General features: G+C 41.0%; 2 protein-coding genes across 4 annotated transcripts; both read left to right on the plus strand.

The window, feature by feature from the left end:
• The first annotated feature begins 1,539 nt into the window (after nucleotides 1–1,539).
• Nucleotides 1,540–7,981, plus strand: znf451 (zinc finger protein 451). 3 transcript variants are annotated; one of them, XM_037973536.1, is made up of 13 exons: nucleotides 1,540–1,646; nucleotides 2,693–2,757; nucleotides 2,862–2,945; nucleotides 3,021–3,134; nucleotides 3,775–3,886; nucleotides 4,010–4,160; nucleotides 4,260–4,386; nucleotides 4,490–4,649; nucleotides 4,829–4,976; nucleotides 5,061–6,550; nucleotides 6,627–6,698; nucleotides 6,813–6,878; nucleotides 7,040–7,981. In XM_037973536.1, exons 2-13 carry the CDS (start codon nucleotides 2,698–2,700, stop codon nucleotides 7,066–7,068), a joined length of 2,613 nt encoding a protein of 870 aa, XP_037829464.1. In that variant the 5' UTR covers nucleotides 1,540–1,646; nucleotides 2,693–2,697; the 3' UTR covers nucleotides 7,069–7,981. The 3 variants fall into 3 exon arrangements, with proteins under 3 accessions (XP_037829464.1, XP_017268327.1, XP_017268326.2); XM_017412838.2 differs by having other exon boundaries at nucleotides 7,845–7,981; XM_017412837.3 differs by lacking the exon at nucleotides 1,540–1,646 and adding an exon at nucleotides 1,954–2,099 and having other exon boundaries at nucleotides 7,845–7,981.
• A 2,441-nt stretch (nucleotides 7,982–10,422) lies between these two features.
• Nucleotides 10,423–13,723, plus strand: bag2 (BCL2 associated athanogene 2). Its single transcript, XM_017412855.3, has 3 exons — nucleotides 10,423–10,626; nucleotides 10,742–10,851; nucleotides 12,934–13,723. The coding sequence occupies exons 1-3, from the start codon at nucleotides 10,505–10,507 to the stop codon at nucleotides 13,326–13,328; spliced, it is 627 nt and encodes a 208-aa protein (XP_017268344.1). The 5' UTR covers nucleotides 10,423–10,504; the 3' UTR covers nucleotides 13,329–13,723.
• The last annotated feature ends 378 nt before the right edge of the window (nucleotides 13,724–14,101 follow it).

Genomic DNA, 14,101 nt, shown 5'->3' on the forward strand with positions numbered 1-14,101 from the left:
CTTAATAATGAACATTTGTACAAGCTTATTTGCCTAGTGCTCATGATAATTCAGTCACACAGAATGAATCTCTTGAATTAATCAATAAAAAACAGAGATTTCATCATGGTATTTCTGGTGTAAAGGAATAACTGACTCATTTTTAGTCTAGCTTTAAGATTTTAAGCCACAGAAAAGGATTTTATAGCTGAATATTGACCCAAACTGGCAACAAAGTGCAGATAACATTAAAAGTAGGAGTGATTTTTTTGGGGGATGTTATTGCTAGGCAGCAGAAAGAACCCTTGCAGGAGTCAGGCCTGTCTGCCAGATCTGAAAGCCTCTTCTCCCTCCACGGTCCCATGCTGCTTTCGCTTTATTTGCGCTTCTTTAAATGAGTTTATCACGCTATGAAGGTCTGTGCTGCCAAATTGTACCGTTTTGCCCCCTTTGTGTGCACAGGGAGCCTCATTTGAGTCTACATTTATTATTTTGACCTTTCGGCAGCCTCAAAGAGAAAATTCTCTTTCAGGTCCTCCTATTGGAGTTGCGTGCTTCCCTGCGGAGTGAGAGGATGAGGTTTTTCTCTTTCTTTTTAAATGTTTTGTTACAGGGACTGACAAGAGAGCAAGATGCGGGGGAATGCTGAATAAAAAAATCAATTAGGCCATCGTCTTGTGAAGATATGAGGCGCTGCCTTGTGAAGATCTGGGCTGTAGAGAGAAAAGGTGCCTCCTGATAAAAAGAAAGCCACGCTAACCAAATTGGTTCTGGTGTTTTCTTTGAAGTCAAAATATGTTTGGGTTGAACTGGATATTTAAAAAAATGCTCAAGACTCAATATGAAGATGGAGAGTGGCCTTTTGATTCAAATGCATGAACATTTAAAATGGCACCTGACTTTACAACACACAGCGATTCAGAAAACCTTTGAAAATTAGATGTTTTCCTCACTTTTGTGGTAGTTTTCTGGAAAATTATTATGTTACTTGTTTTAATGTTGTGGTTAGTAAAAATTTATCATATAGACATTGAAAAATGTTCTGAATTTTAAAGCAAACAAACAAAAAAACTCGTGATTTCACAGTTTGGTTCTTGTACTTAAATTGTATATTATTTTCCTCTTACTCAGTAAACTAAATGACCCATAACTATTTAATTTGTGTAATTCACTAAAACCTCACAATATCCCCATCTAGTGGTTCAAATGTACATTTCTGTGTTTTGCGTGTCTTTTTCATCTGTCTTTGTCTAATATTGAGCTGACTATCAGTAAGAAATACATTTTAAAAAAAAACATGAACGTATTATTTACTAGACTGATAGTTGTTAGTCTTGAATAGAAGTCAAATGTATTCTTTATCTGTCACAATATGCGTTTAAAACTTATGAGAATATATAAAATCTATTTCTCCTGTGAACCATGGCAAAAACATAAGGAGTTGAGCACAACATCCCACTCTTCGCCCCGTCGGGCATGAGCAGAGGGGCGGAGACCGTGCTGGTGCTGGTTCACTTATAGAACCCGCCCTTGCGGAACACACCTCGTAAAAAAGGAAGCGCACCAGACTTTTGATGACGTTACAGACCAGATTAGCTGCATTCGCGTTACCGTTGTACAAGCTAGTCACCCACTGTTACCGAAAGAGCAAGTAGATGAAGCTTTAGGTAAAAAATACCTCCTTCTTATTTGATAACCCTTGCAAAGTTGGTCATATCGGTTAGATTTCAGTGTAGTAGCTTAAAGCTAGTTCTGTGTTTTTTGGCCTTACACGGCTACACTTTGTTAGCGTACAGATACATGCTAGTAGTGTTGTCGGATTTTGCAGCTAATTATAGTTGTCACCGGGCTGTTTAAAATACGTAGAGAACAAGATCACGTCTCAGTGACAAATAATAAAAAATGTAAATTTTGTGCTGCGTCCTAAAAAGTCCGCTTTTCTCGACGGAAATAGTGTTTTCGTTTTGTTTAACTTGTCCTCGGCGCGTTTGTCGGATTTCAGGTTTGTAGGAAAAAGCCGTTGCTTCTCGTTAAGAATCTTTTTTTAAATATAGTTGAGCAGTTTTTGTCAGAGTTTACAGTTGATAAAGTCGCTACCGAAGCCGTGGAAAAGAAATAAGGTAATTTCACTTAAACGCGAAGACATGACACTTAAACGTGTCATGTCTTATATATATATATATATATATATATATATATACTACTTTTATCCGTGGTGTACAGGTGAACGTGTGCTTTCGTTCGGACATTGAACGTTGCACTTTGGCGCCTTCTAAAATCTCTTCACGCGAGTGAATGAACGGTTTCTAACTCAGTGCTGCCCCCTGTGGCGCAAAGGTGTATTACAACAACATTAACTTTTATTGGCCGCTTTACAGCTTCGAGGTTGAAACCACGTTGGACTTTCTACGCTAGCTGCATGTAATTTAAGATGTGTGCATGACGATCGAGCAAGTTTTACATTTGGCATTTTAAACATGCCTTGACACAACCCTGAATGTTGCAAGGTAGCGCACGAATTGGGCGTTATGTTCCCAAACGAAGCTGCAACAATTGTGCAGCTGCATTGTTGCACAAAATCTTGTGCAACAATTTATATTTAAAACACTGATTATTATATGCCTATCCTGCCAAACAGTGTGCAGTTGTGTACAACCTTTAGACACTTGTCTATTTATATTTAAATTGATTCATTTTCATGTATTTTCCTCAGAGAGAATGTCCTCACCAGCCCAAGAAGACGATGATGACGAGGTGGAAGAAGTAGAATTTGTATCAGTAAGTTATGTGCGCGGGCATCTTTTTTTTCAAAAGATGATGGCATAATCATTTTTACTAGAAAATGGATCTGTTTTCTATAACAGTGGTTGTTCTTTCACCAGGAGGCACCTGTTAGACCAGTGCTGGCCTGTATTGATCTGTTAAGTGACAGCGAAGATGAAGGATGTTCATCTCTGCCAGTCACGGTGAGCAGCTATACAAATATTCTGTTTTAGTATTATTTACTTCTTCTGAACATTTTCTCTTTCCTTCATCCGCAGCTTGAAGACAACATCACCCGACACAAAGCGCGTGTCACGTCTACGCTCGACAGGCTGGCGCATAAAGTAGCTCTAGAGAAAAAAGAGAGAGCAAATAAATGTAAAGCATTCAAGGTGAGGAATTTGTTAGTTTCTTAAGGAGTTCATTTATCAGTTTTCATACATTTAAAGCAAAATTTGGTCTTTATGAAGCCACATTTTTTAATGTAAAAAGAGAATATTTAGGTGCCTAATTTTTATGTAGTCAATGCCAAGATATAATTAATTTTACTACTATATTAACTCTAAAATGTTGATCAAAGTTAGTTACGATACTTCTTTCTGCCAAAACACCTGTTACAGTAACTAAATCTGTTCATATTATTCTCTTTTCTGTGTTTTATGGAATCTGTTTTGAATCAGAATGATGCTGAAGTAGAGACACATTCTGGATCAACTAAATCACAGTATTCAGTATTTTTATAATATATTTTTATGCAGAAACTAAAATGAACCAAATGTCTAGAAGGATTTTCTTTTTTGTGTTTTTTGTGGAGTCATTAAAGCTTGTTGAAGGAGCAACAGTGCCACCATGTGGGTAGAATAAACAGAAAACTAATAAATGGGGCAACTTGCAGCTTAAGAATAAACTAATTGCAGCCAACAAAGCTGTATTCACTTCAAACAATATTGGTCTGACTTGTATCTTTAATATTAGGCAGGCGTATAAAAGGGCAGCTGACGTTTTGTTTGTCTCCTTTTTCTTTTGCTTCAGGAAAAACAAATCTTACAAAAAGCTCACGGACGGCACGAGCTGGCTCTTAATTCTACAAATGGACTGACTCAGGAAGCAAAGCGCTGTGTGGACATGTGGTTGAAGATGCCAGGTACATTTGTTTCCTCAACAAAACTATATCAATTCTGTCTCCTTTACCCATTAAAATGAGAATTATAAGCAGAAGTTGTATCTGTAGACCAACTCTTTAAACTGGGCTGTGATGTTTTCTCAGGTCTTAAACCAGGTGGGATCGGTTCTGGTTCAGGCAGAGGACAAATAGCTGCTTCTTTCCCCGGAAACGGTTCCACTAAACGCACTTGTCCAGTGATTAACTGCGGCCGTGTTTATGACAACATTTCCCTCCTTGACGGGCACCTGAAAAGGTAATCTCATCGCTGTTTGTAGCAAAAAAACTAACTATTTTTACTGTATTTATCTTGGGATGTTTTGCACAAATATTGAGCCCAACACCTCGTGTGCAGGTTTGATCACTCTCCTTGTGACCCCACAATCCATCTCAGAGGAAGTCCATCTGAGCTCTTTGCTTGTGTTGTTTGTGCTAAACATTTTCAAACCAAAGATGAATGGAGGAAACATGTCCAATCAGAGGTTAAGACACTTTTCAATCAAAACATTGTCTATATAAATGATGAAACAGATATAATTGATGTGCAGGGGTACAATGTTTGATCTTGTTTGTTTTGGTCACAAGGTAAACTCGTCTAAGACTGAAGGACACAGCATGGATCAGAACTATCAGCGGATTGTGTGTTTTGCATGTCCTGCATGCTACCTTCTCTTCACCCTCAGAGATGAGTGTCTTCAACACATGTCGGCCAAGAACCACTTCAAAGAGTCATTTGCATTCAATGGTAAGGTTTTTTACGCATAAAAACTTTATAAGCAGTTACTTTTCTTATTAATAAATGCATGTTCTCTACTTTCTGTACAATTTATACATCCTTTGTGTAGAAAACTACAAGTGTCAAAGACAATATTAAGGCAAGTGTTTTAGAAATTTGAACTTTTTCTTTTGTTTTTCTTGTTAAAGAGAGCAGAGAAGCAGTGCAGCCGGTTCCCGTCCCACAACTTGTGAAGAACCACCTCATTGCTTTGTGCAAAGATGTGGCGTTCACTGTCTGCTGCTCTTTATGCCACAAAGTGCTCATCTCACATCAAGCAGCTCAAGCTCATTTTAAGTAAGTTTGATTGAGATTCATTAAAAAACGCTTGTGTTTCATGTAAATGATCTGTAACGTTTCTCTCCTTCGCGTTCGTTTCAGCGTGCAGTGCAGACACGGCTGTGCTGTGGCCCAGGCTGACAAAACGATCGTGGAGTTCGTGAAGCAGCTGCGAGTGCGAGGGCAGTGCTGTCTCTGCTCCGAAATCTTCCTCAGCCACGCTGAAATAGAAAGACACAAAGAATCGATGCAGCATGAGGTCGAGGTCACTCAAACAATGGCTAAAGCGCTTCTTCAGTACTGTAGGTTCAGTAAAACTCAGCAGAGTTCTACGGAGATACAGGAAAAATCATATGGCCTGGAGACACTTTTTCAGAAAAGGAACAAGAAGAGGAGTGACCTCGGTGGATCTCCAGCTAAACGACAGAAACTAAGTCCAGGTGTGAATGCCAGCAGCAGCAGGAACTCCACATTTGTGTGGTTCTGTGAGTGTGGGCTCCGGTTTTCAGAAGAGGCTGGAGCCACAAAGCATCTTCTGGCTGTGAACCAGATTTTCCATCAGTGTGGCGTCTGTGGCAAGCACATGGGCGAGTCCTCAATCACCCGCCTGCACATGAGTCGCTTCCACGGGGGAGCACATCTCTCCAACTTCCTGTTCTTCTGCCGAAAGTGCCGTGTGGAAATGCCCCGGTACGAAGACATCCTGTCTCACGTGTCAGACGTCCACAGCGGACACACTTACCTTACAGAGAAAGAAGCTCCCTCTGATCTCACCCCAGCCTTCGATGCTAAACCTTCCACCAGCAGCGAAGTCGCCCTGGTCTCTGTGTCCAAAGCCCTGCAGAACGCGATGGGGACATCATCCTCAAAAGCGGGACAAACGTGGATGTGCAGGATGTGCGAGGACATCTTCGACTCTGAGCCAGAAGTCCGCAGACACTGCGGCGACGTGAGCAGCCACAACTTTCAGAGGTTTGTCTGCGGACACTGTCCGCAAAAGTTCTTCAAAGAGTCCACTGTTCGGAGACACTGCATGAACGAGCACGGCGGAGACATCAAGAGTTCCCATTTCTGCGGCCTCTGCGACAGCATGCCGTTTGAGTGTGAAGGCGAGTTCATGGAGCACTACAGGAGTCTCCACAGTAAGGACTACTGCTGTATGAACAACTCTGAAGTAGTTCAGCCTTCCGCTGCTGAAGGAAGCGCCCAGCTCAGCTGCCCGTGCATGGGCTCCGAAGGAAGCAAAGATGAACTGAAAGCCACGTTCACGCGCTGCATGAGGAATCTGTCTGCCGAGGGAAGATGCCAGTACGTGTGCGCTCCTTGCTGCGTATCTGTGCAGTCCTACGCACAGATGAAGACTCACATCCACACGGAGCACGCAGCCTCAAACCTGGACAAGACCTTCGAGGTGGAATGCAAAGAGTGCCAGGGGAGTTTTACGGGCGTGCCGAGTTTCCATAAACATTATCATTCCCAGCACTGTGTCCTGGAACCCTGCGTGAGCTCCCGGATCAGCAGGAAGGACTCGAGCACAGAACCGACCACTGTGGAAATGATAAATGCTGTGGAGATCAAACCAGACCATGAGGGTAAATCAGTTCAGATTAAAGCCTCTGTTGTTTATCTGTGTGTGTGTGCAGCATTTGATTTGTTTTTTATGTACAGAGATTGAAGATGAAACACTGGTGAAGTTTTTGAATGTCAATCAAGCCAGCAGTGAGAAAGAAGCATGTGGAGGTAAACAAGCAAACAAGTTCAAGAGGTTTTATTGATGATCCTCTGGAAATACTTTGACTTATTTCACAGGCCTGGATCAGTTTTTATTAAGTCTTTTGCTCATGTTTTTGGCAGATGAATCAGATGATGACATGAGACGTGCGCTGTCTTTGAGTGCCGAAGAGGCGAGAGAGCTAACAGGTACGTTTGTAGGGAGCTACATACCGACTGTTAAAATATTCCTGTTTCAGCTGAAGAAAACTCAACCTGTCCAAAACATGTTGGTGCGTTTCCTGTAAACAGAGCATCTTTAAAACTGAATTTCAATTAATTTTGAATTTAATTTGTTGTCTTGGCAACAGACAAATCCGTCCGAAGAGCAAAGATTTGAAGGTCTGAAGGCAAGCGGGGAAAAAAGAGAGAAAAAGAGCTCATTATTTTTTAGAATAACTGCTGTTGAACTTAAGGAGTATGTTACTGTTGCAGATGTGGTTGGCTCGTGTTTTAATACAATGTTGAAATAAATAGAGATAGTTTCTTTACATCTTCCTTATGGTTTTCACGGTGTTCCCGTTTAAGCACGTTCATCATTGGCAGGCGTACAAAACTGTAACGAAAAACGAACCAAATGTCAGAACATACGGTTTCAACATTTACCAGTCATCAGTTCCTGGGAGGATAAATAAAGACATGTCATGCAGAGAAGCGTCAGGAATAAAAAATGTGAACATTTAGACGTGAAATTTTTGTTTGCTGTTAATAATCGTTATGGTTCTGTAAGGAGACGTTTCCTAACATCTGATTGGAGCTTTGTGTCGATGATAAGAAGGTTTTAATCCCCAAAACCGCTAAAACCACAACAGCTGGGAGGGGGTCAAGCATACAGGAGCTTTACATGTTGTGAAAAAAAAAGAACTTTGTGAAAACCAGTAAAATATATTGATTTATTTCCTATTTGCAACTTCAGATCGTCAGCTGAGCCCCCACATCTGCCCCCCATAAAAGAGTTATGAATGTGTGAGTCCAGTAAGTCAGATTTGTCAGGTTCTGTTCGTCTTTGGTGTCAGTGAGCCGATGCAGTTCAGAGCTGATGAGGATGTCTGACTTTGGGCTCTCTTTGAACGTGTCGTGCAGATTCTCACTTTCTGCTCCCGTTTGTTCCAACAGAGCTGGAAGAAGCTCTTCAGCGAAGTCTCGTGGAGTTCTGAGCACTTGGTAGTATTTCTGTGGCCTGCTGTTCGACGGGCACATTGGAACAGTTGTATTCACACATAATAAATAAATAAATGTTACCTGATATTTTACCCTTGCTGCTTTCTCCTGTGTCACCACGTGTGATTGTGTGTTTTGGAAAGTTCGATTGTTGGTTTATGCCAACTCTTCTGTTGTGAAGACAGAAACACCTCTGTGTGTGTCGACACACGATCGTATCGGTGACTCTGCAGATGCCTCAGCCAACCATGTGACCTCAGGGCTAATTGTGTCTCTAGCTCAGGTTTCATTACACACTTGAAATGAGTTTTTCTAAGATTCGTGCTGCTTGTAAAACAATAAAAAAGATTTCCCACTTCAGAGATGATAGACTGAATTGAATTATATTTGAAAACTATTTGGGACCAATTGATCAAAAAAAAAATCTACTTATAAACAATATTTGGTATTAAGTATTTCATCTGAAAATACTTAATAAACTGTTACAGTGAGTTACGTCAAATGACCAATAGTGCTACATATGTATGTATGTGTATATATATAGTGAGGGGTCTCGAGTTGAAATATGATCGCTTAAAGCATATATTTGTTATAAGTGCTGTAAAAATATACAAAATTTAAAAGAAAATGGTCATGAATAGATAAATTTAGGAACGTTGCTAACGCTGTTATATCTTTGTTTAAATTACTTATTTGTGATGTTTGTGTATTTTAACTGGGAAGAATTTGGGCACTGCTGTTTTTTTGAGTCAGAAGCAGAAACATTTGGGAACCGCTGCTTTACATCGTTTGTTTGTTTGGACCAGTTAACCATAGCTGTCACTTCGTAGAAGGAGGTGAAGAATAACCCTCAAAGAGCCTCAATAGTATAGAATAAGTCTAAATGTTCATTTAAAGAGAACTGGTTCTGTCTGACTACAATGTTGGAGTCAGAGTTGCCTTTAAATGTTTGAAAAACCTATCTTTGTTGTTTTATTTACATAATATATAGACATAAGATATAAAGCATATATTTACAGAACCTTTGCCTTTATAAAACTTGGAATTTATGATTTTTTTTTTGTTTGAACAGGGAAAGTAAATGGTTAACTACAAAGTTCATTGCCCTGTTTTTGTTTTTTAACACATAGGTGTTACAAACTTGAATTAATAAATATAGTAAAGGATCCATGTTCTACCAGATGTTTAAGATCATTTTATGTTGAGAAATGCCGTTTTGGTGAAAACTTGAAACATGCTGTGCACAATGTTGCAAGATCCTGTGTGTGTTGAGAAAGTCTCTCAGCTACCGTCACATCAGGCTTTAGCTCTTTCTAAACCTGACTGAGTTTGAGACATTTTCTTTAGTTTGTTTGCTAAGGTCAATTAGTTGTGGTGGCCATCTTGATTGGGGTTGACTCCAAAAGTTGTAGATGTAACGATTACTTTCTGAGAGTTTCATTAAAAACATAACAGCAGTCAAAATACACAATTCTTTGATAAAATGAGCACTAAATAGGCATATTTTGTAATAAATGAGTGAAATCTGCAGAGTCATCCTTTGTTGCCAACAGTTACGTTTGTTTACATTGGAACTTTGACGAGTACACTTTACTTTGAGTCGGCAAAATAATCCCAAGATGTAAACAGAGTCAGAGAGAGAACGATGGAATCAGAGAAAAGGTCAAGTTCTCTTCTCCCGGACGAGGACGCCAGTGTCAATTTATAGCTTATATTATAGCTTTTATAGCTTTACAACAATCCAACCGAGATAAAACCACTTTCTCAAGGTTTTGGGTAGAGAGATATGACCTCACCTCAGAGATGAGTCTTAGTTGGAAGACTATTTATCTGTTTGTTTGATTTAAAAGCCCTCACAGTCGTATGAGACTGTCAGGTTTTACGTTTACCAGAGCTGATGACTTCCTTCTTACTTTCATTTCGATTCAGGAAATTTAGGCTCAGCCAGGTTTAGTCAAAAGTTGAGTCTATTTGGGAAAAGAAACTGTGCAGTGGAGAGCGTTAAAGCAAAAGTTTGGGCTACAATCGTGTGAAATGAGCTGAGATATTCCAAACTCTAACAGGAGAATTTCCATAAATTTAGCTGTAAACAAAGGTGAAGAATATTTGCTGTTTCCTGACACATTTTTACAGAAACTCTGATGAGTTTGAGTCACATTAACCCCCAAACAATCATTTATTGTTAGAAGCATAAAAAGTCAAATCAAATTATGGGTTTAGAATCCATCAGGTGGTTGAAGAGATATTTTATCAAAGGGTAAAAACATAAATTAGGCGTCTTAAAGGGAGTTGGAACATTAGAATTGATGTTTCTGAGGACCCAGTGAGTTTTCTCCTGGACCTGTAGTGGCCCGCGGTCCCCACCCTGAGAAGCCCCAGCTCTGGGTTCCTCGGGAACTTTCTACAGGAGGAGGCAGAGGGAAGTCCCAGCCCATGTTTGGAAATGTTTCCCCCCACGGGGCGCAGCTTCCGTCCGAGGAGTCTCAGTCAGCCGGGCGCGCGGCGGTTCTGGTCCCGGACGGGTTGGANCCCCCACCACCACCACCACCACCACCACCACCACCACCACCATCATCATCAGGATCCGGATCCGGATCAGAGGCAGCAGCAGCAGAATGGCTCAGGCGAAAATCCAGGCGAAGATGAACGAGTCCGCCTGCAGCAAGTTCAGCAGGACGCTGTCCATGGCTGACCGCTCCGGGCAGCTCCTGGAAACTCTGGATCAGCTGGAAGCGAGGTGCAGTTCGGTTCGGTTCGGTTCGGTTCGGAGTCAGGCCCGGCCCACGTGCTGCCGCCTGAGCCCACAAACAAACAAACAAACGGCGCTAACTTCGTGTTTTCCCCCCTGTCAGAGTGGAGTCTTTGCGCGAAGCCGCGTACGCCATGGAGCAGGAAAGGGAGTCCATCCTGGAAGTGATCCAGTCCGTCCAGAACAGCCAGGAAATGCGGAACATCTGTGCGGGTGAGGCTGCTGCGCCTGTTAGCAAAATATCTCACCAATTTAAAAAATATATTATTTATTTTAATAAAACTCACAGAAAAGTAATTATAGCATATCTAGAACTGGTTAGCTTTTGCAATCGGCCTCATTCAAAATTTCAACTTAGGAAACAGAAAAATGGACACGAGTCAGTCAGTTTGACAGATGTTGAGCTAAAACTGGGTGTGGTGGTAGCTGAGGGTCCTCCCCAACACGCACTCTGAGCGCTAACTGAAGGCCTCAGATCTGTGTTTAAAACGTTGCTGTCAGATACTGGAGTCTGTTAGCAAAATATCTCACGACCCACTGGGTGGATTTTAATGAAACTCTCAGAAGCTGATCATTGGATGTACATCTGTGGCTGATTACACTGTGGACCCCAGCTGATTCAAGATGGCCGCCACAGCCTGGTAACCTTAGGAAACACAAAAATGGCTATAACTCAGCCAATAATACAGATATTGAGGTTAAATCTGGCGTGGTAGTAGCTGAGCGGTATCCCCAACGTATATGTCAAGCACCAGCATTGACACTGTCTGTTAGCAAAATATCTCACAAACCGCCAGATGGATTTTACTGAAACTCTCAAAAAGTGAGACCTGGACGTACATCTACAGCTGATTATCTTTTGGAGTCACCCCGATGCAAGATGGCCGCCATCAAACACAAAACTGACCACAACTCTGTCAGTTTTACAGATATTGACATAGCATTTGGTGTAGTAGTAGCTGAGAGTCGCCCTCGACTCGTTCTCTGAGCACTGCCTCGACTCGCAGGGCTGCGTGAGATGGCGCACAGCGTCATCTTCAGCATAAGGCCGTGGTTTTAGTTGAAGTCTCTGGCATGGAGGTTGGCGGGCGATATGCATTCCTACAGGGAGCTGGAGGCCTTTAATTTGAATCCTGTGTTTTTTTCCAGTTTCTCTGATCTCACCCGTGGCATTGTGATCCAATGAGGTTATGCTTTGTGGAAGCTGGAGGGATTTGAGAAAAACAAGAGTCAGCACTCCACCCACACCGACTGAATCAGGCTCATGTTTCACCTCTGTATCATTTAGACGTTAACGCTGATGCACACCAGGGAGATGGCTTCCATCTGATCGTAATTATCCCTGTTTTTGTTCCAACTGTAACTTCATTCAGGAGACACACCAAAACATCCAGAGAAATGGATCCTGTAACCTCTCAAATTTATAGGGTGCGCAAATAATGAAAAAATAAATAGAGAATAATGATTTTAAACAAGGAGAGCAGTAAGTTAAATCAAAACTACAGACAAAATATAAGGAAATATAGGTTTTAAATTAGTTGGGAGTGCAAAAAGAGCCATTAAAAGATAAAAACAACTATACAATTATCACAAAGTTATTGACTTAAAAGAAGTTAAAGTGCATAAATCTAGTATTTAATCAGGCTGTAAATACAAACGTTCTTTTTGTGGAAGTGTGTAAAAGACGAGTGTGAAAGAAAAAAAAGGATGTTATGAAGTGTCCTCCCTTTTTTAAACCCTGCCTGGGTTTATTTATCATCATTTATTCCTAAAAGACTGGAGACTGAACACCAGAGGTTGGTCAGGGGTGTACATACTTTCATCAAGTGTTTAACATCATTTGGGGGCTTTAATGATTCATTTAAGCCATTTTCTCAGAGTGAAATGATCATACAATCTCAGTGACTTTAAAAAAAAAAACAGAATTAGGTGTGCAATTTTTAATTTATAACGGGTTTTCCCGAAGAACACTGTTCGAACATGGTGGTGGTAGCATCATACAGCGGGGCTGGAGCTTTGCACAAAATGGATGGAATATTAAAAAAGGAGGTCTGTCTCCAAATTCTTTACTTTCATCTGAAATCAACAGTTTATTGAACTTAAAGAAACAAGTTTTCCAACAGAGCGATTCCAAATTCTGATATTTTTGAATTATTTTGTTTTTACAAAATGCTGAAATTATGAATTGTATAACTATTCCACCCTGGTTTAAAACAGTCATAAAAAGCCCATAATTAACAGGACAGCCATGTTTCTGATGGCTGTATGAAAACATGAAATCCTCATCTCTTCCAGGTGAGAGGGAGGAGCTGACTTTAACCGCTGACCGTCTGATGGGCCGAACTCTGTCTGTGGAGATCTCCATCGGCACAATCCGAAACCCGCAGCAGGAGGAGGCGCTGCAGAGGGCCACGGCCATGATAGACGAAATCGTGAAGAAGCTCCTGAGCGACATGGAGGGCGGTCGGCAGCAGCTGCTGGCGCTGCACGCCGCCTGCGTGACCGAGGCGCCGCCCGTCCCCATCGACCAGAAGTTTCAGGCCGTGGTGATCAGCTGCGCCCTGGAGGACCAGAAGAAGATAAAGCAGAGGCTGGAGAGTCTGCTGAGGAACGTCGGGAGCGCCGAGAAGAACATCAAGATTATGGATCATCAAAAACTCGAGGACTCAAAGGCCAACGGAGGTCACTAAGACCTGAAGCGCGTCTTAAATTCCACTAACCTCACAGAAAAGTGTACTTCACACATTTAATTACTTATTAGAAGGATTTCACTTGTAGCAGAAAGAAAAAGTCATTTATATTGAATGTGTGTGTTGACACAGTGCACTGTGCATGTTCACTGCTGCATTTAAGACAAAAACAGACACACTACAGTGTCAAAAGTAGTAAAACTATATTTTAAATTTCAGCTAGTCTATCTGAACTGAACAACAAATCCACCTCCGGCAGTTGGAAGGACAACGGATATTTTTACACTACCTCTTTATGTGAAGGCAACACAAAACACATGAAGCTGTGCATTTCCATGTTTACTTAAAGCAGTTTTTATGTAACAAAATCGTAATAAAATATTGCATAAAAAAATGTCACAGAAGTCATCGCTTGTTGTTGTGGAAACTCACGTTCACTGGTGGAATCCAGCTCTGTAACGAGGCCGTTAATTAGTTTTTAAAGACTTGTTGAACTTTTATTCCATAAGAAGCCAGAAATAAAACCTCCTGTTGTCGCTCATACAGTCCAAACACAATTTATCTGAAATACAATAAAACAGCAATAAATGCTGAAGAGTTTTAGCAACATGTAAGAAACAGAACTAAAGCAAAAGTTGTAAAAATATGGAATATTTAGAGTACACAATGAAATCACTGTAAGGGTTCAGTTCCACTGTTGCCCTTTGAACAGTGATTTAAATCCTGATTAACACAAACCTGGAATTAACAGGAATAAAAGCACCAAGTAGATG

The sequence above is a fragment of the Kryptolebias marmoratus genome, linkage group LG22 (genome assembly GCF_001649575.2).
Source record: "Kryptolebias marmoratus isolate JLee-2015 linkage group LG22, ASM164957v2, whole genome shotgun sequence".
Classification (NCBI taxonomy): Eukaryota; Metazoa; Chordata; class Actinopteri; order Cyprinodontiformes; family Rivulidae; genus Kryptolebias; species Kryptolebias marmoratus.